The 25,961-nt window shown below is 44.4% G+C and overlaps 1 protein-coding gene across 6 annotated transcripts in view; it reads left to right on the top strand.

Moving 5' to 3' along the window:
• The window catches only part of NTRK3 (neurotrophic receptor tyrosine kinase 3), a 370,144-nt gene that overhangs the window by 202,320 nt on the left and 141,863 nt on the right, over positions 1 to 25,961 (top strand). For all 6 annotated transcript variants that reach the window (XM_082386938.1, XM_082386939.1, XM_082386934.1 and 3 more), the window contains one exon: positions 25,760 to 25,948. In XM_082386938.1, coding sequence (XP_082243064.1) covers positions 25,760 to 25,948 — 189 coding nt within the window. The remainder of the gene's footprint in view (positions 1 to 25,759; positions 25,949 to 25,961) is intronic.

The raw sequence follows: 25,961 nt of genomic DNA, 5'->3' as shown, positions 1-25,961 counted from the left end.
TTGTGCTTCACCGCTGTGCACAACCCTCAACCTTTCCCCTCTGCCCAGAGCGACCTGAGTTCCTGCACACTCGCTCCAGACACCATCAGAATCCAAGGCCCGGGACTGTGCTCTCTGCCATCTGCTGTCCCTGCCACATGCCAGGGAGAGGGACAGACTTGCAGAGTCGCGAGGTCTCGCCCTGGGAGAGCGAGCTTTGTCATCTGTGGCTTCTGGGGTCAGAGCATCTGCTCAGCCCTTCATCCCTGGCCCTTCCTTTCCCTTTACAGGTGATTCACTGTGTCAGTGGTGTGTCAGCCCCAGGCAGGCAGCAAGCTTCTCCCCAGCACGTCATCAGAGGCAGAGGAAGAGCAAGATGGAAGAGGTCAATCTTATTCTCCCAGAAAGATAGTGGGAGTCATTTTGAGTGGGCTTGAAAAAGGGCTGGGCGGTAGCTCAAAGGTGTCATCTGAGTGAGCCTGGGTGCAGCCCTGGTTTGCTGGAGGTGGGAGTCAAGTTTGTATCAGCATCTCACAGCCCCCAGGGCCACAGCCCAGTGCTGGGAGGATAGACCATGCTTCCCAGGTGCTCTCCTGAAGTTGTAATTGACAGGAACATAGAAACACCTTTACCTTTCCTTGAAGGTCACCGTGAGTGTCCTGTCCCTCCAGCTTCTGGGACTGGCCAAGGAACTCAAATAAGTGCCCTTGGTCAGGACACTTCTTTCTGCTCCTGATGCCACGTGAAGGAGGCCACCACTCAAGTGAAGGTGATCATCAGAAGGGGCTTGGTCCCTCCCTGAAGCCCATCAGCCCGAAGGCGAGCTCTCTACCTTCTGTCCAGGGAGGCATCGCAATGGGAAGCTAGCAGGAGAGGGGCCACAGAGTCTCTTAATTAGAGATTTTCTAACGCTGAGGAAGCATGCTAAGGTTTTGTGCAGGTCGGTGACGAGTGAGTTTTGCATCTTCGTGAAAATGCCGTCTCTTTGTCATATTTGAAATTTGTGTGAGATTATTTTAATTCTTGAAGCAGGTTTCTTCCCAGCTCCAAATTATGATCTCATTGTCAAGTTGAAGCAGTGCATTTGTTCCCAAGCGGAACCAAGGCCCTGAGGCAGATGATAAACTATATAAGTATTGCCAACTATAAGTAGAATATTTACTGTATTTATTTTTCTAAATTTGGACCATGAAGAAAAAAATAGAGAAATGTTATCATCTCCCTTCATCTCCAATCTTATGCCCTAAACATTTACTTATTATTAATATTTAAGAGCTGTCACTTCGTATGAATCATTGGCTATGAAAAGATATATATTTTGCTCGATTTCCATTTTATACACATATTTCTTCAACTCTCTACCATATGACAGAGGTTCCACATTAAAAATACATATATAGGAAAAGGGTCTGTGCTTGTAATGTCTCCTGCACCTTGTCTTAACTGATTTGTTCAGTTGAAAGCTCTAGGAAAATTTTACCAATGGAACTCAGGGGCCTGCCACTCTGCTTTTTTGTTCCCCCCGTCTGCCTGCTTTCTCTTTAGTTTGACCGCAAGTCATACCTTAACCTACATCTAATGCCCCTCTGCTGCCAGGGCACTTTTCTCTGCCCGTTTCCGGCTTCTGCAGTTTGGTTGTCTCATTTCAGTGATGCTGGGGAGATAAGATATGAGCCCCTTTCCATCCTGTCCTCCCTTCCTTATCAAGCCAACCTGAATTCAAAACTTGTTCCAGCTGCTGGGAGGGGGCGATGTCTACTTTGGGTTTAACGAATTTAGTGACTGCCCTGTTTAATGCCTTACCCCCTATGCTGGGTATTTTGCAGCATGGAGTCAAAGCATAGGAGCACGAGGTCAGAAATCCTGGCTTCTCATATTAGCTGGTTGATTGTGCGATCTTGGGCAATTCACCCGGTCTTAGTTTTGTCACTGGTTAGAAGGGCAGGACGTTACCTGCCTTATCTCTGTCGGGGAGTAATTGGAGAGGGAAGCAAATGAGCCAGTGAATGTGAAGGTGCTTGGAATCTTCCAGTGCTGTGCACACGTAAGGTCTGAGACACTGTGATGAAGATTATAAGGACGATGATGATGATGCTTCCAAGGGGCATTGGTTTAATATATTTTGTATTTCCAGGAAGTATGTTATTTGGTTGTTCTTATAAAATTGCATTATGAGAGTCTGAGCTTGAGCCCGGTCCAAAAATTGGGAAGTGCTTTCTCTCCCAGAGCTGCCTCTGATTTCCCCAGTGCTATTGGTTGGATGTGGTCACTGAGACACCACACGTCTCCATCTGCTTACTCCTCCCGCTTTAATTTTTTAAGTGGTACAGATTTCCTTTAATCTCTTTCCTATAGAGAGATGGGGAGGGCTGAAAAGGATGGTTGGCAAAGAGCTTTGAGTTATCTATAGAATTAGGAGGCCCTGGGGCTCCACTGTGGGACCTGGGATGTGCATTTATAGCCAGAATCTAAGCTCACAGGATGCATCACACCCTCAGCCATCCCTCCTTCCCTGACCCTCTGCCACCTCATGGCTTTGTAAAGCACAGGAAGTGTTCAGGCTCTAGACATATAGACGTTGAAATCCTAGCTCTGTGAACTTCCATCTGCTTGATGTTGGGCAAGGGACTACATTTCTCTGAGCCTCAGTTTCTTCATCTGCAAAATGGTGATATTCATAGTACCTAGCTCACAGAATTGTGGGAATATCCAGTGAGGGGGGAAATGCCTGCAAAGAGCACAGTGCCTGGAACATAGTAAGCACTGCTATATTTTCAGAAGCCAGGGGCAGCTTTGTGTATCCTACTGACCCAGGAGGAAATGGAGCCCCAGGAATATTTTGGCTGGACCCCTGTGGTTGCCACCATAATGTCAGCTACCAAGGACTTTGCAGAAACTCCAGGGCTGAAGTATGGAGGTGCCACGCTCTTTTGCAGTGTCCATTCATTCAGTTATTCATTGATTCTAACCATATTGGATGCCTGTTGATGCACTGCTTATTTTAAGGACATGGACATAGCTCTAACATGTCCCTGCTCTGGAGGGGCCTGCAAAGGCAGGGCACCTAAGGCCCCATAATTAGCTGTAGGGCAGGATAGACTGTGTACCATACTCTGGGTTGGGGGGTGGCGATGCATGCTAAAGCAGGAGGGGTCCCTTCCCTTGGAGCAGGGGCTGGGTGAAAGTAGCGAGGGGCTCAGACCAGAATTCACAGAGGATGAGGCTATGAGCTGGGTCAGTAGGATATATAGAATGTCACGCCTGGCTTATATTAAGTTCTCAACAAATGGTAACTATTAATGTTATTATTTAATGCTTTACTCACAGCTAGCATTCAGTATATTTTTGGGATTGACTGACTGCCTAACCGGCAGTACGAACAAATGAGGCAGGTTTTATTATTCCCATTTCTTTTTGCCCAGAAGGGCCTCCGGCTTTTGCTGAGCTGATGCACCATCAGTTGCGGAGCCGGGGCCTGTGATAGCTCCATGCATTGAATATTCTCAGCCTGATTTCCCCTCCACAGCAGGGCACATGCCATCTACCTTGGCACAGAAGGGGGCAAACCTTCTTCCGTCAACTTCCTGTAGTGTCAAATGAAACAATCAGTGCCTTTCTGCAGAGTCGGATCGCAGAGACGAGAACTCAGGGCAAATTGCTAAAGGACATGAAATTCCAATCCTTAGCAGTTCAGTTAATCACAGCCTCTCATCTCAACATATCCATACATGTATCCCCACTTAATAACGCTATTTCATAACAGCTCCCATTTATTTAGCCCCTTCTGGGTGCCAGGTACTGTGCTAAGTATTTTCCAGACATTTCTCCATTTAATTCTCACAGCAATCTTAGAGTCTTGTAAGGTAGGTGCTATTATTTCTCCCATTATTCAGGTGCAGAAACTGAGGCACAGGAGAGGACAAATAACCCGCCCAGCTGAGGTCCAAAGAGCCTGGACTTGAACTTGGACAGTCTCCCGCCATAGTCCTTACGCTGAACCAAAGTCCCTTATGGCCTTGCTGGATATTGGGAGTCAGATTTATGGTTGGCTTGCTTTTGACAAACTCAGGGTGAATGGCAGCACCTGGGGTTACAGGTTTCAAAGATTGTTCCTGAGAAGTACCCTTTGCACGATCTTGTGTATCAGTCCCAGGAAACTGCTTAAGCCCTCCCCCCAAAGCTCAACACTTCCACTGTTTACGAGGTTCCAGGCCTCCTGCCTTGCTTACCTCAAGGAGCACCCATGTGCTGACTGCAGGGCAGGCCCTTTGAACCCACTGGATCCTATAACCCTCGTGACCATCCCATATATAAAATTAGCTTCCATCCCTCTCTGCCCCCCCCTTGCATTTAATGGCTCTTACTCCTTCCTGACATGTATTTATTGACTTACTTATCCACAGTCTGTCACATCCCCCTGGAAGGTTAACTCACCATGAGAGGGGCTTTGTTCTGCTCACTGGATTCCAGTCCCTAGAACCGTGCGTGGCACATAGTAGATGATTAATAAATGTCGAATTTGGTGAGTGGACTGTCTTAGGGGGTAGACTTATTACCTAGTTTTACTGATGAGGACACCAAAGTTCAGAGAGGTTAAGTAACTTATTTAAAGTCACACAGCTGATGAGGCCCCCAGATTTTGTCAGCTGATACCCTTGGGCCCAAAGTATCTTTAATTTCCAGCTCCTTGGTGGTCAGATACCTGGAGTCTGACAAGCTGTTCCAGGAGTGAGTGCTTCTGTTGCTGTGACACCTTGGCTGTCGTGTCTGCTGGCAGCTTTCTGCACGTACACTACCTTCCCTGCCACTTCCACTCCTGGCCCCATTACCCAAAGACTTTTCACTTTCCCTTCTCATTGCTCATTGATTTATTAGCATAAGCCATTTTTAGCTCACTATTATAATAAATCTATTAATTCCTAGTGATTACAATCAGCATTAATTACATTTAACCTGCAGTATCATACAATGCATGGTTAGAGGGGAGACTCAGCTTTCTGACATGATGGCCCCTGAGACCTCTGGCAGCAGATGCCCATGGGCTCTAATATGTTGGAGTTACGGCAGTCACGTGCCTGCACAAAGACTAGAGATGTGGTTTTTAAGTCTGACAGATGTGGGTTCAAACTGACCTCTCCATTTTCTAGCCATGTGTGCTTCCCTCTCTGCACCACAGTTTCCTGTCATTGGGAGATGAAGAGATGCCCCCTATGCTCATTCATCTCCCGGCCTCTCCCCAGGACGTGATACGGGATGAGGAATCCCGTGTCAAGTTCTGTGTACTTCCTGTCCTGTTCCTTTAGCTATTTCAGATGAACACCTGGAAATATTTATTACATCCCTTACTCTGCACTTCCCCTTTATGTATGGAAATTAGGGAACTGTGTCCATCCCGCATAGAGGGCAGCGCTGCCCTTTAACATTTATTGCATCCCTACCAAATTCCCGGATGGGTGAAGAATCAGGCTGAAGTCCATGCAAGCCAAGAAGAGTTGGCCAAACTGTTAATTCAGATCCTCTTTTCTATCTCTAACAAAGCTCGTTTCTTTTTTTGCATCATTAAGTACTCTTTCTTTGATCAGAGATGAGAAACATTGGTTAATTCTAATTCCCTAGCATGGAGTGGGAGACTTTCAGAAATGCAAATGCTATCGTTAGCGGCCATATTAAAAAAAGAGGCTCTCAAATCAATAATTAGTGCAGAGGTTAAAAGTATCAACAGCAACATTCTTGAGTTAGCTAACTGCCATCTGTTTTTGTTTTTACTTTATCAGTATTATTATTAACATTTACTGAGCACTTATACCAAGCCAGGTGGTGTACATAAATATTTAATTTAACTCTAACAATAGCCTGATGAGGCAGTTACTATTATTAACCCCATTTTATAGATGAGGAAACAAATACTTAGAGAGGTTAAGTGGCCTGACTAGTTTCATAGTAGTTAAGACAATGGTGGGAGTCCGCTCCTGACCTAGACATCCATCATGATAAGCTCTCTTGTCTTTTCTCAGTCGAGAGGAATAAAAAGATGGCATCAGAACCAGCCCCTCCCTTTTTTAAAGCCTTATCCTTGAGTTGCAGAGGATAAGGGTCAATAGAAGGAGACGAGGAGTGACAGGGAAACCTTGGTTTTCAGAAGTGCTGCAAGAATTTAGAGAAGGAAGTGGCCAGGTGGGCTGGATGGGGGGAAAGCAGAGGGAGAGGTAGCTTCAAGAAAGGCTTCAAGGCAGCGGTGGGAGTTGAGCTGGCTCCTGGGAAGTGTGCGGTCTGATGGGTGGGCTGGAGGCATCAGGGCGAGTGGCTTGCGCTGGAACACAGGTATGACTGGGATAGAAATGTAGGTCGTTTATATGGGGAATAACACAAAAGGAATTTTTACTCAATTAATAGTAGGAGTTGTGGTCGGGAGATAATTAGATACTGACAGGCTTTGAGTATCAAGCCTAAATTGTATATGTGATGAGTCAGGACACACCTTAATAAAATTAGAGAGTGAATTTGATGGAGATTCTGCAACAGACCCAAGGGAAATGTTAAAATATGCTCTCTCATTCTTCATATTGTTTTTTTAGGTTTTCTTAAAATGATAGTGTGTGGCAGACTATGTTACAGGATGAGTACCGGCCTTGGCATGAGATGGTCTTAGATTTGAATTCAGCTTCATCGTTTATCAACTGAGGGACTGTGGACAGGGTGATAAAATAGTTCTGAGCCTCCATTTCTTTGTCTATAAAATGGAGATGATCATTGCAAGGTTATGAGGGTGAAACGAGGCAATATTTACAAATTGCTTGGGATAATTCTTGGCCATAATAGATACTCATCCAAGAGTAGTTTATTAAATTAGAAAATACAGGAAAGCACAGGCCAGTGCCTGGAGTGCAGCAGATTCTCCATAGATAACATCTAGTTCATTGGTGTGTGTGCGTGTGTATGGTGTACGTGTGTGTATGTATACGCACACATATATGTAGTATCTATGAATCAATCTACCTAGTGAAACTTTGAAAAGACACATGTATCACATCTGAAATCAAAAACATTCCACTTACAGACCCTCTATGAACCCATGTGTGTGCCTAACAAAACTTGTTTACTGTCTAGTATATTTCGACAGTTTTCTCCAGCCATTCAAGAGATGATGAACCATTGATTCTGAACCATCTTTGATTAGCGGGAACTTCTAACATGTCAAGTTTCTCTGCCCCCAGCCCCTCTTCCAACTGGTTAATGACCTTAAAAAGACCCTTAGCTGCACTACTGTGCCTTTAAAGGGTCTTCTATTTGAAGGCATCTTGGGAGGAATCCCCTGATTCACACATTTGCATATTAGGGCAATGTTCTGAGTGTGTTTGGGAAGTCAGCAGTTCCAGATAATATTGACAACAGCCTTCTGGCCAAGGTTGACATTATCCAGCTCAGGCTTGCTCCATACTGGTCTTTCCCATATGTCATTTTGCTTTGCATCACCACTTAAGTCAGTGACAAGATCAGCTAATTAATATTGGTGTTCGCTAACCCCATTGACACACACATATTCTGAAATGGACACGTTACACTAAGGTGAACTTTAACTTCCATTATGAAACACTGTAGGGTTTTTAATAGAATGCTAACAAACAATATGGTTAAGCAATTCAAAAAATAATAAAGCAAACCTGCTTAAATAGCTATAATCTCAGGAGCTCAAAATTATGCCTTCTGTCCTGGGACCATAAGCTCATGAGAACTAGGGAAAGTAAACTGTTAAGCCGGAGGATTTAAAATAGTCTAGGCATGCTAGAAAAGTAGTTTGACATCACTTCCATGCTCCTTGCACATGGTTCACTTAGCAGGAGACAAGACTGGCTTTTCTCTCTCTTCAGTCCCACCATCCACTGCACCCTCAGCTCCAGGGTTGCTTCTGTGCGTCTTCTACCAAAACACAGAAAAAACAACAACAACAACAAAAAAACAGTTTCCGCACACATTGCTGGGTCTTAAAGAATCTCCGATCCCTCTGTTGCCCTTGGCACTCTTGGCATTTCATTTCCTCTCACTGCTGCCGGGCAGCAGGAGGTTATGGTTGCCCTTATGCGAGGCATTTGAAGGCCCAGAGAAATGACATGACCGGTTCCTGATTGCAAACTGTTGTATTCACAGCAATGCTGGGCTAAGAACCCGGATTAGAACCTGGGACCCTGTGGCCTCCAACTGTTGCTCCTGTCTTCCTTGACAAATCTCCTCTCCTGCTAGGATGATTTGACTTTTACAGGATCTTGATTTCCATTTTAATAATCCCAAGACGGCCCTTGACTCTGCAAAGGAATTAAATTTAAATACATAGGCTACATTTTATCTTGACATTTTCTTTAGAAGGCAGGAAAAAGATAAAAAGGAAAATGAGGGCCAGGTATTCATTCTTCCCATCACGAGAGCAAAATCCTTCTCTTTCGTTAGAATCATTTGCTCAGATTCTCTTGGGACAGGTTTAGGGCCAAGGGCTGCTCTGCAAGCCTCCAGGCTCTCTAGTTACCCCTGGAGACACCGGGAAAACTCTGCATCCAGTATTCTAAATCTCTGTGGGGAACGTACAGTGTCAGCATTAAGTGATATGGCTTAAAGATAGGCTTGTCAGTCTAATTGATCTTGAGTCATTGCCTTTCCTGTCAGAGCTGTCTGTCTCCTTACCCATAATCCACATCACTTTGATAGCCCGTCAGGAATATGGGACTTGGCCCAGCTTTGCCTTCATCCAATAACATTATGAAATTGATACTGACACTTCCATTGGCACTAATTTCTCTAAGAGACTGGAGCCAGAGGACAAGTGGTTTAGCTTCATGGCAGTTAAGTTTTCCAAGTAGATCAAGATGGCCTAAGATTGATTGACCTGTACCCTGAGGAAGGGGGGAAGGAGGAGGGAACAGAGGGAGAAGAGGGCATGGAAAATCAATGGCTGCATCATCATTATCATCAAGTGATATTTATTGACTGTCCAAGATGGACAGTGTCCTATATGGATAGTTTGAAGATACATGCCAGGTCCCTCCAAAGACTGCTTCAAAGGGAGTTTAAAAAGTTAGGAGGGAAGCAAGTTGGCTAGAGTGGTTCACTGCTTCACTTGTGATATCGCACCCTTGTGTCTGGAGTCTGAAACAGCAATTGATTCTACCCATGACCATCTTTTCTCCAGCCTCCACCCCCATGCACAGGAGGCCCAGGGTACTTTTATTAGGGAGACTATATCATTTATCATCCAAACCAAAGGAGGCACTATTGATAAATATCCTGGAACAACAGGTATAAACAAGGACAGTCCTGGGAAAATCAGGATGTATGGTCACCCCTTTCAGTAATTAAGAACAAAGCATATCTGAGCTAAATGAGGAGATGCTGTCTCTTTGACAGGGTTTAATTCCTTACCTGAACCTCCTTTAAGTTAATGGATTCACCAGGAAATAGAGTTTTGATGAGGAGGTACCATGAAAATAAGAAGTTTTTATGAACTGGGAGGTTTAATAATATTACCTAATCTGGAAGTCAGTATAAGAATAACGCCTTAGGGTGGAATAGGGAGGGTGAGAGGGAGACGCAAGAGGGAGGAGATATGGGAACATATGTATATGTATAGTTGACTCACTTTGTTATAAAGCAGAAACTAACACACCATTGTAAAGCAATTATACTCCAATAAAGATGTTAAAAAAATAAAAATAAAATAAAATAAAGTACTTTTGGCTAGGACTAGGATATGGAAATCTCTGTTTTCAGAATTCTGTTGCAATAGGATGTGACAGGTAATCACATAGAGGTGGGAGAATCTGACTAGTGAACTTAAGGTTTAGTCAACCATGTCTTTTTTTTTTGACTTCTTTTTATTGAGGTGTAGTCGATTTACAATATTGTGTTAGTTCAGATATACAGCAGAGTGATTCAGTTATATCTGTATCTATATCTATATATAGATAGATATATAGATAGATAGGTAGGTATATACACACACAACATATATATTTTTTTCAGATTCTTTTCTTTTATAGGTTATTACAAGATATTGACTATAGCTCCCTGTGCTATACAGTAAATCCTTGTTGTTTATCTATTTAAAAAAAAAAAAAAGCACTAATTAAGACTTAGCCTTCTAATGCAGGGGGTGTGGGTTCGATCCCTCGTCGGGGAGCTAAGATCCCACATGCCTCGGGGCCAGAACCCAAAACACAAAACAGAAGCAATATTGTAACAAATTCAATAAAGACTTTAAAAATGGTCCAGGGCTTCCCTGGTGGCGCAGTGGTTGAGAATCTGCCTGCCAATGCAGGGGACACGGGTTCGAGCCCTGGTCTGGGAAGATCCCACATGCCGCGGAGCAACTGGGCCCATGAGCCACAACTACTGAGCCTGCGCGTCTGGAGCCCATGCTCCGCAACAAGAGAGGCCGTGATAATGAGAGGCCCACGCACCGCGATGAAGAGTGGCCCCCACTTGCTGCAACTAGAGAAAGCCCTCGCACAGAAACGAAGACCCGACACAGCCATAAATAAATACAAATAAATAAATAAAAATTAAAAAAAAAAAGGTCCATATATGAAAAAATAAAAAAATGTTGGTATATTAAACTCTGAAATATTATAGATACACACTTATTTAGAATGTTAAATAAACTTTCATTTTTTTTAAACTAAAAAAAAAAATAAAAAATAAAACAGACAAAAAAAAAAAAAAAAAAAAGAATAACACCTTAAAAGTGATTGCAGGAAGTCACAAAGTTGAAGAGGAATGTGCGTTTTCAGATTAGATGGTTAGATCTTTGGATTCCTTTTCCTTTGTACCAATCTGGCTCATGTGTCCATCTTTAGAAAAATTAATGGCAAACTCACTACTGCTAGAATCTCCCTCACCACCCCGTTTTGGGGTATTCGGTTTGAGTGTTTGATGTCCTTGATTTATTATACTTTAGTACAGTATATACGTTACCCACAGACATACTTTGGTGAGATGGAGAAGGGGTGAAATTGTAAAGAAATGTAGACCTTAAACACCTGTTTAATGACCAATAAACTAGTGTTGCTTTATGTGTGAGTTCATACGTATTCTTGCTCAGGAGTGCATCTGTGTGAGCACACATGGGATTTCCAGCATGTTTATGAGGGTCTGGTGGGAAGCATGCATGCGACATCATTACCTTGCCCTGTGTGACTAAAGGGGCTTCTTAGAGAATGTGGCACTCTGAATGCTGGCCTGGCCAGTGGAGCCCTTGCAGGGGGCTGGAGGGCAGGTGTGTAAACGGTCACAGATACTACAGTATATAAAGCGTGCCCTACAAGGGAGGCGATCACAGAGTTGATATGATGTTATTTTGATTGATTCTGGTGTTGTGTTTATACCTTCACATGCTGGAAATCGATGGATCCTCTGCACCTTCCCCAGTTCCTGCGGCAGCACTGCTTGAATGAAATGCTTATATCATTTTTACGGCTTTGTGAAAGGGATGAGTGAGCCAAGAGATTAATAGGGGCCGCGAGGCCCTTGCTCAACTGCTGCCCAGGCATGTGGGGAGAAGAGGCAGTGGCCAAGGTTCAAGGTGCCTCGGAGGTGATGATCGCCGCACTAGGGGAGAGAGTGTCTGTAGGGCAGGAGGGAAGGGGAGTCCTCTGGGGTGAGGCACTGACTGTTTGCTGGGATGAAGGGTGATGGACCTCAAAGCTAGAGCATTTGCGGGGCTGGGGATCTTCCTCTGGGCTGCCTTCCTTTCTCTCCTGCCCTAGTTTAGTGTCTCCTATGTGCCACCCCACTGCCCTGGGCACATCTGTAATGGGGTCCTCATCACCTGTGCCATGTCCCCTGGTCTATTGTGTGCCCCTGTTGTAGACCTGGGAGTCTCTTCTTGGCCAGGCGGCATCTTCTTTTCCCTCCCTAGTGCATGGCTCAGAGTCTGGCACAGAAGGCAGTATTTGGGAAGGATGTGGGTGTGAAGGGCTGATTCAGAAGGTGTGGCATGAATCAGGAATTCAAATGTTAGGATTCTGGAACTAGCTTAGTGCTAGGATCCCTGGGAACTTGCCCCTGGAAGGTTAAATGCCCGTGACGTGCGTTCCCAACTCAACCCAGAGCCTGAGGTTTCTCCAGTTTTATCACCATCCTTATAATGCCCTTTCGTTCCTTATGCCCGCCCCTGCCATTCAGACCCAAGCTGAGAGTGAGACAGATGGGAGATTTGGTGGTGTGAGTTGAATTGTGTCCTGCAAAAAGATATATTGAAGTCTTAACCGGTACCTGCAAATGTGATCTTCTTCAGAAATAGAGTCTTTGCAGATGTGATTACGATGTGTGTTAAGAGTAGGTGATACTGGAGTAGGGTGGCCTTATAAAAAGAGGAGAAGAAACGTGGAGACAGACACACACAGAGAGACGAAGGCCACATGATGACAGAGGAGTGATCCATCGACAAGCCAAAGAATGCCCAAGGACTGCCAACCACCCACAGGAGCGAGGAAGGGGCAAGGATGGATTCCACCTAGAGTCTCAAGAGAGAGCATGGTCATGTTCAGGGACTTCTGGTCTCCAGAACTCTCAAAGAATACACTTCTGGTGTTTGAAGCCACCCAGATTTTGGTATTTTGTTACAGCAGCCCTAGGAAACTAAATGCACTCGGGGCGGCAATGCTTACTGATGCCTGAGATACCACGCAGACAACACGTATTTTCTAACTGCCTGCTGTACTAAAAGCATTTTACCAGGACTTCAAAGAAGTTCAAAGACATACAGGAGAGAGTTCTTGACGTTTAGGAGTTTATGATCTAGAGACTTCAGGACCAGCCGAGGAGCTTGAGTTAGGATGAGCTAAGAAATGGGTCAGTGCTGACCCCAGGATAGTCTAACAACAGGACAGTTCAAATGTAAGGGTCAAACAGAGATATGACTTCCTCACAGTTTTCTAAGGACACAGTGTTTCTAATGAAAATCATAATACAGATGATCCCTGACTTAACAATGGTTCGACTTACGATTTTTCGATTTTACCTTCGACTTAACGATTTTTCGATTTTACCGTGGTGCAAAAGCAATATGCATTCAGTAGAAACCGTACTTGGAATTTTGATCTTTTCCCAGGCTAGCCACACTCGGTGTGATACTCTCTCGTGATGCTGGGCAGCAGCAGTGAGCTGCAGCTCCCAGGCAGCTACACGATCAGGAGGGCAAACAACCGATACACTTGGAACCATTCTGAACCCATGCAGCCATTCTGTTTTTCACTTTCAGTACAATAGTCAATAAATTACATGAGATATTCAGCACTTCATTATAAAATAGACTTTGTGTTAGAGAATTTTGCCCAACTGTGGGCCAATGTAAGTGTTCTGAGCCCTTTTAACGTAGGCTAGGCTAACCTATGATGTTCGGTGTATTAAATGCATTTTCAACTTATGATATTTTCAACTTATGATAGGTTTATTGGGGTGTAAGTTCATCATAATTCAAGAAAGAGCCATACCGGTCAATGGCATAACTAAGTTCCGAAGTAAAATTTCCAAGGACGGCTCAGTGACTTGTCTGTGGAGATATCCTTGCCAAGGATGCAGGGTGAAAGACTCCTATCATAGGACCCTGAGTCCCGGATGTACAATCTTTTTGGAGTTACTGCCTTGCAGATAGCTGGGCCTGGGAGATGTGCCAACCAAGGCAGGCAGGTGCCAACCCCTGGTCCAGTAAGCAGTAGGTGAGAGGCCACAGAAGGGCCGGTGAGCACCAGCAACTCCCCATCATCTCTGCCTCTCTCCTTGCATCTCTCCCTGCATCTCTCCTTGCATCTCTGCAAGGGCAGGGGTCCCACAGTGAGAGGGTGCAAGGTTCAGGGCGTGCACAACCTTCAGCAGGTCAGGAACAGTTGACCTCTGTGGGCACCAACAGAGAACCGTGGGTCCCCGTCTGGAGACCACAGAGAAACGTGGGCATGTCTTGACAGCCCTGTGTCTCTTCCATTGACAACCACAAGAATCTGTGTTCTTTGGGATAGTTTTGCTGGACGCTCACAGCACTGACTTTGACCTTGTGCTGTCTTTTGCGAGGCAGGGTCTCCTTTTGTCTGGGTTTATTATGCTTCTCTTTCACGTGCGTTGGCCCTGTGGTTTCTAAGTCAGTCTTATGAGTTTCTAATTTTAGAAGAAGAGATTCACAGCTAAACTCATGAAATCTCCAGTCTTCCACAAAGATCCATCTGGTGGGGAGTCCTCGCAGCTCCTAGAGACGCCACTTTGGATCTTACTCCCTAGATGGAGAATTGCGATTCATGGCCACCCCTGACACTTTTAGAGGAATTAAGTTTGATGTGAGCGCCAAAGAACACTGGATGGGGAGTCAGAAGAGCTGGGTTGAAGTCACAGCTTTCCCCTGAATGTGCAGTAGGTCATTTCAACAGCTCTGAGCCTCAGTTTCCTCATCTGTAAAATGGGCAATGTAGTCTCTATCTTGAGTATCCCATTGGGTTGCTGTGGTAATTGAGTCCATGGATAAGAAGGTGCCTTGGAGCAGTAAAATGTCACACAGATCCGAGGGGTTCCACTGCTATTAGATTATGGGGTTTAATGCACCAAATCATGAGATCCCCATTCTAAAAAGCTCTAGGGTCTGTAACTCTCATTTTCCTCACTACTTGGGACTCCTAGGAGGCCTCAGACCTTTCCACTGAGCATTTTCTAGCAAAGGGAGAAATGTCTTTTTGTCTGATGTAAGGCGATGGGCTCTGTACCAAGCCCAGGGAGAGCTGCGTGTGAACACTCAGGGCTTGGGAATGAGTTTACAATCTCAGACTGGTCTCGAAGAAGCTGTTGGACTTTCACGGTTTCTCTCCAATCTAAATTCAGGCCTCATTTCAGCATCTTTGATTTAGGGGCATTGTAGTTCAAGTGTTTTCATTCTAGACCTCACTGATTTGAGGCCGTATAATTATGTACCATAAGGTAGGTAGGGGGGTGATTAAGATTATGGTCTCTGGAGTCCGACAGCCAGCTACAACCACGACGCTGTCACCTACTACCTGTGTGACTTTGGGCAGACTACTCAACTGCTCTGACTCTAATTATAGGACCCACTTCCCTGAGCCACTGTGAGCCTTGAATGAGACAGAACAGTGCCCGCTGGTCCATAAGTGCTCAGCAGACATCAGCTATTTTTACGGTGTTTTGTTTGAGCCTATGAGGCCATCACTCTGCAGAAGGAAGCAGGGTTTTCTATAGGTGGCACTATGCCATGGCATCACTCCACAGGTACTTAGAAATACCAGGCAAGGGGTTTCCTCCTGACATACCTTGGATAAGCTATTGCCTAGAAAGCAGTGTGGTGGGACCAGGCAACTGTGGGAAGCTTTTCTAGTGGGGAAGCCCCCCGTGAGCCAGTGCCTGTAAGGCCCCAAGTTTCTCCTGAAAAGAGTTTTGTCTCTATCTCTTCTAACTAGTCATGCCTCACTTTAATTTAAAGAACCTCACATTGAAACCATCCACAGGTCAATGGATGGGGTTTTAGATATTGTTTCCCACTTGTGAACCAGGTCAAGTCAGAGGCATCTGGGCTTAGCCTGCAGGAATTTGGACTCTCATTCTCTTGGTCTTAGTGTTGAAATCAGATTTTGCAATATAGTTAGGGGAGTGGAAAAAGTGACATGAGTGAGTGGGTGAAGGACCTGGAGACATCGGTGATCCAACATGGCAGCACCTAGTACAGCATGCTTCCATTCACACACAGTCCCCAAGACGATGGGGGGAATCTATGGATAATTCTTTAGAGGAAATAAATGCCTCTATTTTGGGGTAACACTGACTAGTACAGTGGCTAATGCCGAATTTAGAAAAGTTGAGATTTGAGCTATAATCCTTGGACAAAAACACCAGCATACTGTACTCCAGTTGGCTTATACATGCAATCGGAAGGCGACTGCTCGCTTCCTGTTTGTGCCTGGGATGTTCTGAAATACTATCTGTATAAAGAGTGTTTGGAGAAAGCTGATGACAATTGCCTTCCCTCCAGGCTGCATACTTCTACCTTCTCAGGCCCCTTGCTGCCTGTCACTCTGTCTATGAACTCCTGGTTGCCTCTGCCAACTACAACCTGGTGCATGGGTTGTGGGTCTAAAGTTCCCTGGAAATGTCATGAGCTGCCTCACTCAATGAAGCCAGTTCTCTTACAAATGAGTCTCAAGGAAATAAAGATTGGGCATGGAAAGGAGCTGTGGCTGACCCATCATAACTTGTCCCAATATCAGAAAAACAATGCTGGAGGATCAGGCAGCATGATGCCGTGAAATGAGCCCAGACTTTGAAGTCAGATAGACGTGATGAGTCTGTCTACCATTTATTAACTGTGTGACCTTGGGCAAATGATGAAACCTTGAGCTTCAATTTCCTCCACTGTGTTACTGGGATAACAGGATCTAACACCAGGGTTGTTGTGATGATTAACCGAGATAAGGGAAATCAAGTATTCGGAGAGCTAGTCCTGCCTTCCCTTTCCTTAAATGTGTGTTCTCTGGCTGCTTGTTCGGTAGCATCATTTTCATTCTCCAAGCAATACCTCCAAGCTATGAATGCTTCGAGGCATGAACAAAGCCTTTGGTTCCTGTAAGAGGCTGGGAGGGAATTGGAGCCAGAGAATAAAGCTTATCTTTTGGGAAAAGATTCAGAGAGAGGAGCGCAGAAATGAGGAGGGCATGCCTTGTTGGGCAACCTGCAGGACCTGGCGAGCCCCAGAGATCACAGTGGCAAAGACTGTCAGGAAGCTGGAAGAGGCAGAGAGGGGAGGGACCACAGGAGCTGGTCCAGGAACAGACAGTTGGTGACTTGTCCCCAGGTATGCTCTTGGGCACAGCCTATGTTCATTTGGCCTCTGTCCCACCTCTGCCAATAAAAATTAAGAAGCTGATTTTCTTTTGTTTGCCTCTGAGGACTAAGCCCTTTTTATGAGACTGTAAATGGAATCCCTCTCAGAGCATGGCTGGATTTTTAATTGTGTTTATTGTGCTTTCACTTATTTTGTTTTATGAGTTCCGGCTCTCAGATTTGTTGATGCAAAGCTCTCACCCACCAGGGACACGTCAATGTTTGATTTTTATCAGTAGGAGAAGGTTGAAGTTTTAAAAAAATCATTTTCTTAATCCAAAGGTTGGCTTGTTTGCTTCATTCTGACACATTAAAAAACCATGAGACCCATCCAGGTTTGTTGTTTTCTTATACTTCCCAAGTCAAAGTGAGGTAGGGCGGAGTTTTTTTCAACAAAGGAGGCCATGATCTGGCTCTTAGTGGAACTGTATTAGATTAGATTAGAGCTTAATTTTGGGACAGATAGTTGGGAATAGGCGTTTAAGATGAATCACATCATTGAGGACAATAAGCCCATCCTTTTCATAAGACACTTTTGTAGAGATTTGTTGAGGATGGTGTGAAGCATGCTCATTGTCTGAAGGAAAGGATTAAAGTAAAATTGTTAAACATGAGACGACTTCATTCCTGTATTAGTCAGCATGAACTGGGTTATGCTGATAACAAACAGCACCCCTGCCAATCTCAGTGACTTAAAACAACAAAGCTGTATTTCTCACTTATGTGTACCAGGTGTTGGCTGGAGACTCCAGCTCTATGTCAGCCTCATTCAGGACTGCCTGGCGCTCTGCCTCATGCTTCCACAATTGCCAAGGCAGGAAAAAGAAAATGTGGCAGATCACACACTGGATTTTTAAAAAATTGAGATGTAATTGACATATGACATTACATTATTATATTAGTTTCAGGTGTACAACATAGTGATTCAATATTTGTGTGTATTGTGAAATGATAACATCCATCACCACACATAGTTACACATTTTTTTTCTTGTAATGAGAACTTTTAAGATGTACTCTCTTAGCAGCTTTCACATACACGGTACAGTATTATTAACTATAGTCTTCATGATGTACATTATATGCCCAGGACTTGTTTTTGTTTATTTGTTTGTTTTTTATGATTTCACATAGAAGTGAGATCTTACAGTGTTTGTCTTTCTCTGATTTATTTCACTTAGCATAACGCCCTCAAGGTATTTTAATGTTGTTGCAAATGGCAGGATTTCCTCCTTTTAGTGGCTGAATAATATTCCATTTGATATACATATCAGATTGGTTGATATATACCAATTCCATTTGGTATATAGATACCACAGCTTTATCCATTCATTTGTCAATGGACACTTAGGCTGTTTCCATGTCTGGTCTATTGTAAATAATGGTACTGTGAACATAAGGGTGCAGATATCTCTTTGACATAGTATTTTCATTTCCTATGGATATGCAGTCGTTCCCCCCCCTTATCCATGGGGGATACATTCCAAGATCCCCAGTGGATGCCTGAAACTGAAGATAGTACCAAACCTTATGTATACTATGTTTTTTTCCTATACATACATTCCTATGATAAAGTTTAACTTATAAATTTGGTACAGTTAGAGATTAACAACATTGATAATAAAATAGAACAATTATAATAATATACTGTAATAAAAGTTATATGAGTGTGGTTTCTCTCTCTCTCTCAAAGTCTTTTATTATACAAATTTAATGCCTTTTCCATCTTAACTGAGTATTTACCATGCACTGTGGTAGTAACTTTTGCAGTTTGAGGTGCAACAGCAAAACTAGCATGAATTTCTTTTTCCTTCTTCACTATTTTACTGATAGAAGATTGGTTCTTACTGTAGATCTTAGCAACCTCAGTGTATGATTTTTTTCTTTCTTTACTAAGTCGAGAACTTTCACCTTTTCAATTAAAGGAAGCACTTTGCAGCTTCTCTTTGGCATATCTGAATTGCCAGCATCTCTACTCTTGCATTAGGGCCCATTATTAAGTAAAATAAAGGTTACTTGGACTCAAGCACTGTGATACCATGACAGTCGATCTTTTAACCCAGCGGCTACTAAGTGACTAATGGGTGGGATGTGCTGGACAAGAGGTGATTTATGTCCAGGGTGGGATGGAGAGGGACAGTGTGAGATTTCATCACACTACTCAGATCGGTGCACAACCTAAAAGTTATGAATTATTCATTTCTGAAATTTTCCATTTACTATTCGGACCACGGTTGACCACCAGTGACTGAAACCACGGAAAGCAAAACCGTGGATAATGGGGGGACTCCTGTATTCTCTGAAATGGAATTGCTGGAATATATGGTAGTTCTATTTTTTAATTTTTTGAGGAACCTCCATATTTTTTTCCTGCAGTGGTTGCACCATTTACAATCCCACCAACACTGCACAAGGGTTCCCTTTTCTCCATGTCCTCACTAGCGTGTGTTATTTCTTGCCTTTTTGATGCTGACCATTCTAACAGGTGTGAGGTGATATGTTATCAACACACTAGATCTTCAAGCTTCCATGGGGAAGTGATACAGATCACTTCTGCTCATTTTCATTAGCCAAAGAAAGTGATGGGGCACCGCCTCACCTCAAGGAGTGCAGAAAACTGCCTTCCTGCCAGGTGCCTGGAAATACTTGGTGAACAGCAGTCATGATGACCACAGTTTCTAAGAGGGTTTTCTGAATTGCTAGGTGAGATTGCCACCTCTCCACCCCCCGCTTTGGAAAGAAGTACAAGGATAAATGAAGGAATATAGAAATGGATGGATTCTGGCTCCAGGATTTTACAATCTAGCCATAAATATTGGCCTTGACTGCCCAAAGTTATCTTATATGGGTTGGTTCAGCCTTGAAAATATTTGGTGATCTGTTCCTAGGTGACTTGATTCAGATGTGATGTTTTGGCTTCTTTAATGGGCTCATGTGTTCACACCAAGTTCTGGCTGTTTATAAAAAATACTAGGTGTCAGCCATCCTATTGAGAAGTTGGGTAGTTTGGTGGGAAGAGGAAGAACTTTGGAGATGAACATAGGTTCAGATACAGGCTCCATCACTTCCTGGCTGAGTGATTTTTGAAAAACCAAACTTATTTGAGTTTTCCAGTTGATTGCATGGGGATAAAAGTATTTTTTGGAGGATCAAATGAGAACAAAATGCCCAGCAATATTTCTGGCATATAGTAGGTGTTTAATAAAAGTTGGTTTATTTTTCCTCCCTTTCCCTTTCGTTGTAACCACATCCTTGGGACTCCAAGTCATTCCTTTGCAAATTGGAGACTTCCATTTCCACACATTGACTGGGCAAATGCCAGAGTGTAGACTCAATGGCTGGGTGTTCTTGGGGCCAAATTTCTGAGAATTGTTAATGCTTTGTAAGTTAAGGTGTTCGTGGAACAGAAGAGGATTTAGGTGACAAGGGTAGGAAACACTGGAGAGATGATTCTAAGGAGGTTCTTCCTCGGATCTGAAAAAGGCAGTGAGTGTTTCTGTGGTCATGCATTACCAGGGAGGCTGCTTCTCTTTCCTCTTTCATTGTGTGCAATGCACCCCTTCCCTCCTCCCCTCCCCTTTTGTACTGTGGACCCTGAGTCTCCAGAGGCTTCTGAGGATGCCATGTCCCTGCAGTCCTTGTGGTGGCTTGCAGCCCCCAGCTTCCCTGCGATGGGGGCCCTGCCCACCTGGGTCAGAGCTCACTCTACTGCAGTGAAATTCCACCTGTGTTCCCATCAGAGACCTTTGCTTTCTGGGGGAAACCGAGCCCTACACTGGAATCAACCACTTATGAAAATCCAAGCCATCCCTGGCTCTGCTCCCTTATTTTTTCCTATAGGAGGAGCAGGGAGGGAAAGAGAGAGACTCTGGAAAGACAGTTTGGACCATCCTGCTGGGCAGGACACCTGTCGGGGCCATCAAGCTGTCTCTAATTATCTAATGGTTCTATTATGGTGTGATTGGAGGAACAAAACCCACCATAGGTCTGAAGGGAAAAAAAAGAGGCACCTATTTGGGACGAGAATCATGTGATGGGAGTGTCTGAGCAGACCTGTCTTCCCTCAGGTCTCTCTCAAAAGCTTGAACTTACCAGAAGGGCTATAAACCTGTTTCTTTCTTTTTGTTTATTAGTGCTGCATGCCAAAATAAATATGTAATTAGGAATGGATTAGTGACAGCAGAGAGGCCCATCACAGATACTAGGCAGTCTGTGTGTGTGTGTTGAGAGCTCAGAAGGCAGCAAGCTTGAATCCTCCTGACCTACCTTAGGGCTCAGAAAATAGAAGAGAGCTCCCCAGACAGCTGAGATGTCCCCTGAATTACTTGTCCCTTCTTTGTATCTTAATAAATTATTTTCTGTGGATATTCAGGTAAGAAGAAATGCTTCCTTTCCCAGAGGGACCACAGGTCTGTGGGTTTCCCCCTGAGGCAAGGGACAGGAGAATCAGCCAGACTTGGGAAGGGAAATCGATTCTTGGAGTGGATGCTGGTTGCATATAAAGGTATAAAGGTGAAGAAGTTACCTTTCCAGAGCATGATACATAGGAAGCACTCAATAATAAAAATGATGATGATGGTGATGGTGATTTCTCTAGCTCTTCAACCCACTATAATATGATATTTTCCTCTATTGTTCTATGGAAACTGCTCTCATTAAAGCTGCCTTCTTATTGTCAAATGCAGTGACCTGATTTCATTCTTCATCTTACTTGGCCTCTGTATATGATGCTCTTCAGCTTCTAGAAGTTCTCCTACTTTGACTTCTACGACAGCAGCCTTCTCTGGCCATTTCTTCTCATCCTCCTTTTTCAGCTCCCCTTTCTCCGCCTGCATTTTAAGTAGGGGGTCCTCCAGGGCTCCTTAGTCTGCTTTATTCTTTTATTTCTGTCAGGTCTTTGTGGGCAGCCCCATCCATCCTCTCCATGGCTTGGGAGACTCTGGAAGGACACTTCTACCCATGGCTCTTTCCCCAGCCCTTTTCAGATTCCAGAATAAATAATGTCGAGAAAGCTGACACTGTTTTAAAGCACAGGCTTTTGGACCATTTTGTTGATCACTCGCTTTGTCCGTTGACTTGATGAAAGCAGATTCGAATGTCCAATGTTCTGTCTTCTCCAAACTCCTGATTTGGTGTCCTTCCTCCATGTTGCTGTAACAACCCATGTCCTGTAATGCTGAGAACAGAAGGGGCCAGTGTGTGGGGGGCCTTCTGTTGTTTGATCTTTTGAGAACTGGATCCCCGACTCCCCTTTCCTTTTTTGCCCCTTTGTTTTGCTGAACCTTCCACTTCACGTCACTTCCTAAGAAAGGGTGAGGTAAATTTTTTCATGTCTGCAAATATGTCTCTTTTGCCCTTACTATGGGTGGATACATTTTTAGGTGTAGAATTCTAGGTTGAAAATTTGTCCATCAGAATTTTGAAGGAATTTGCTCAGTTACGGTAACAGTATTATGTTTTTATGGAGAATTAGGCTGTCTGTCTGATTCCTGTTCCTTTTGAAATATGGCCTGTCCCATCCTCCTGGAAGCTTTTAGCATCTTCTCTTTTTTTAAAAAAAAATTTATTTATTTATTTATTTATTTATTTTATGGCTGTGTTGGGTCTTCGTTTCTGTGCGAGGGCTTTCTCTAGTTGCGGCAAGTGGGGGCCACTCTTCATCGCGGTGCGCGGGCCTCCCACTGTCGCAGCCTCTCTTGTTGCGGAGCACAGGCTCCAGACTTGCAGGCTCAGTAGTTGTGGCTCACGGGCCTAGTTGCTCCATGGCATGTGGGATCTTCCCTGACCAGGGCTCGAACCCGTGTCCCCTGCATTGGCAGGCGGATTCTCAACCACTGCGCCACCAGGGAAGCCCTAGCATCTTCTCTTTATCCTCATGGTTCTGGCATTTCATAACTTTGTGTCTTGATGTGTGCGTGTGTGTATGTGTATACGTACCCGTGTGCACGCATGCACATGCATGCATGCTCTCGTGTATGTGTTAATTGTTCTAGGAACTGCATAGATAATATTTTGGGCAAATTTTTCCATATTTTTTTATTTTGGCCTTTCATCTTTCTCTTTCTGTCCCTCTCCCTCTCTGTCTGTCTCTTTCTCTGTCTCCTTTTAATCAGATGTTGGATCTCTAGATCGAGTCTTTAATTTTCATATCTTTTCTTTCCTATTTACCACCTTTTTCCTTTTTGTTTGACTTTCTGGGACATTTTCTTGACTTATCTTCCATTCTTCTATGACTTTCAAATTTTGATGATCACAATTCTCAAGGATTCTTTCTTACCTTCTAATTGGTCATATTTTAAGTATCATCTTGTTTTCTGGATGCAGTGTCTTCATTTATCTTTCTGAAGATATATTTTTTAAAAAGTCTTCTGCTCCCTGAATTGCCTCTGCTTCCTGCAGGTCCCTGATTGTGTGCCTTGTGCCCCTCTTTCATGCTGAAGCTTTGCTGAAGTGTCTGGTGATCCTGGACTGTTTCTTCGTATTTAGGAATTGAACACTAGAAAGCTAGTAAGATCCTGCTTTGTGTGCACGGTGGGGCTTGTCAACTGTTCTGCTTCACTAAGGCATGAGTGCCATGGAAGCTCGACTTCCTTGGGAGACCCTCACATGTCACTCTCCAGAAGTCCATTCTAAGGCATTTAGTTTCTCCAGAGAAGCATTCTCTAATCTCCTCTGCGGTGGCGGTATTTGAGGCAAGACCGAGGGTGAGATGGCTGGGTAAGCAGTGTTGTTCCTGGTTTCTGTTGTTTTGTTTATTATTTTTAAAATATTTATTTATTTATTTGGCTGCATCAGGTCTTAGTTGCGGCACGCGGGATCTTCATTGCGGCATGCGCGATCTTTCGTTGCATTGTGCAGGCTCTTCCTTGTGGCACGTGGGCTTCTCTAGTTGCGGCAAGCAGGCACCAGAGCACATGGGCTCAGTAGTTGTGGCGCGTGGGCTCTAGAGTGCGCGGGCTTAGTTGCCCCACGGCATGTGGGATCTTAGTTCCCTGACTAGGGATCGAACCCACATCCCCTGTGTTGGAAGGAGGATTCTTAACCACTGGACCACCAGGGAAGTCCTGTTTCTGTTGTTTTAGGAGCAAGAAGAAGGAGCTCTGCCTCGTGCTTCACCCCAGCCCTCCCCTGAGGTTCAATTTCTCTGTGATGAAACCACCAGACTCTGACGGATGGGGGTGAGGTGATGGCCGGGGTGACTTGTTCCAGCCCCGAGCCTCACTGCAGCCTTCCTTGGTCCCCTGACCCTTCAAGTACTGGGTCTCCCCAGCAGAACTGACTTCCTGTCATGATTCCCTGCCGCAGACCTGGTGGTCCTTTCTTCCCTATCTTCCTCCTCTCTGTAAGCGAGCTTTTCCTCCTTTGGCTTCTCATCTTCCAAAACATTGTTGAAATATCTCATTTCCTCTTGTCTCCCCTCTTCCTCTTTGTGCGCCAATATTTCTTTAATTCCTTTGTATTTTAATAGCATTTGGGGTGAGGAGGCTAAAGACCCGTGTTCAGCATTCCATGTTTAACTGGAAATCACTGTGAAGTGTTTCAAAAAAGTTTACAAGGTATTTTCGAGAACTGGCCTCATTTTGCAAGGCACGTGATGCCTGCGAGTATTTGGGCAACCCCTTACTGCTACTTTTTCACATGGTCTCCAAGCACAGTCAGACATTTGTTGTGGATTGAAATAAGCCTGTCTGTGCTGACGGAGTGGAATTCAGCGTCCTCAGTTTGCATTTACCCATCCTCCATTTAGTTCTGCCTCATTGGCGCTTCGCCTTGCTATTTGATGGGAAATATTCTCCCCATAAACTTCAGTAAGATGTAAGTGGATTTCTGCCGTGGAAATATTGTTCAAAAGCTGCAAAACCAAATCACAGCAGGTGCTTTGTCTTGGGACCATGTGTCTTGCAAAGCAGCCATTTAAAATGCCACTTGTAGAAAGCCACAAACAGTCACAGCTAATTCACTTTACAGGAGTTTTATTTGTACTTATGGGAGAATCACACCACCAAACAGAATCATTTCTCTACCAAGACAGCAGCATTAATCATCTTTCTCAACTTGTGTTCGCAAATCACCTTATTTACTGGTTTTCTTCTTTGGGTTAGAATATGGTGGCGTTAGGGTTGGTGAAGATGCAGATGGTGTTCTCTGAAGCCATTGGGGCAAATATGGAACTTTCAAGAGTGAGTCAGCTGGCCCAGCTGTCTGTAGGCTAATAGTATTGCAGCCTGAGTGCTGTCGCTTGTGAAAGCTGGCCGGAGTTAGATCCAAGCCCACATTGGGCTTATCTGTCTGTGGGCCGAGGAGGGTTGATAGCAGAATCCAGGGAAAGTTACTTCATACTCCTGTGGGCATCTGATGGCCACTCTGGAAAGGTTCTCAGCCTCCAAGGCCCTAAAGAGAGGTTCTAGATCTTAGCTGGACTTGGGACTCACAAGGGAGCTTTTAAATCCTGATGCCCAAGTTGCATCCCCAGACCAACTGAATCAGAATCTTTGAGGGTGGGACCCAGCATCAGTAGTTTTGAAAGCTCTTGAAGAGACAAGGGACAGGCTGCATACTACCGCTAGGTCATTTTTAAAATCCTGTGGTTGTTATATAAGCAAAGAAACTTATTTGAACTTTTAATTATTTGGAACTAATTTGGATTTGGGGAAAGTGGGAATACTTCGTGTCATAATCATTTAGATTCACTCTTATTTTGCAGCTGTTTCCATGGTGTGATGAGGTAGATTTTTCTCGCTCTCGTGAAAGAGAATTAAGGGGTTATTCTCAATTCAGAATCCAGAGCATTCGGGGAATACTCTGCCAATGGATTTTGCTCCTATGGAGAATGTAGTGGGAAAAATAGTGGAAAGGTCTGTGGGCAGGGCTGGGCACTGGCTGGATGTGACTTCACCGGGGTCCTGTGTCTCTCCTGGCGTGTGCAGGTCCCGTGGCTGTCATCAGTGGCGAGGAGGACTCAGCCAGCCCGCTGCATCACATCAACCATGGCATCACCACGCCCTCGTCTCTGGATGCCGGGCCGGACACAGTGGTCATCGGCATGACTCGCATCCCGGTCATTGAGAACCCCCAGTACTTCCGTCAGGGACACAACTGCCACAAGCCAGACACATGTGAGTACCGCAG

The sequence above is a fragment of the Balaenoptera borealis genome (assembly GCF_965194805.1).
Source record: "Balaenoptera borealis genome assembly, chromosome: 3".
Taxonomy (NCBI): domain Eukaryota; kingdom Metazoa; phylum Chordata; class Mammalia; order Artiodactyla; family Balaenopteridae; genus Balaenoptera; species Balaenoptera borealis.
The sequence above is the reverse complement of the archived record's forward strand: the minus strand, read 5'-3'. Positions and strand labels throughout refer to the sequence as shown.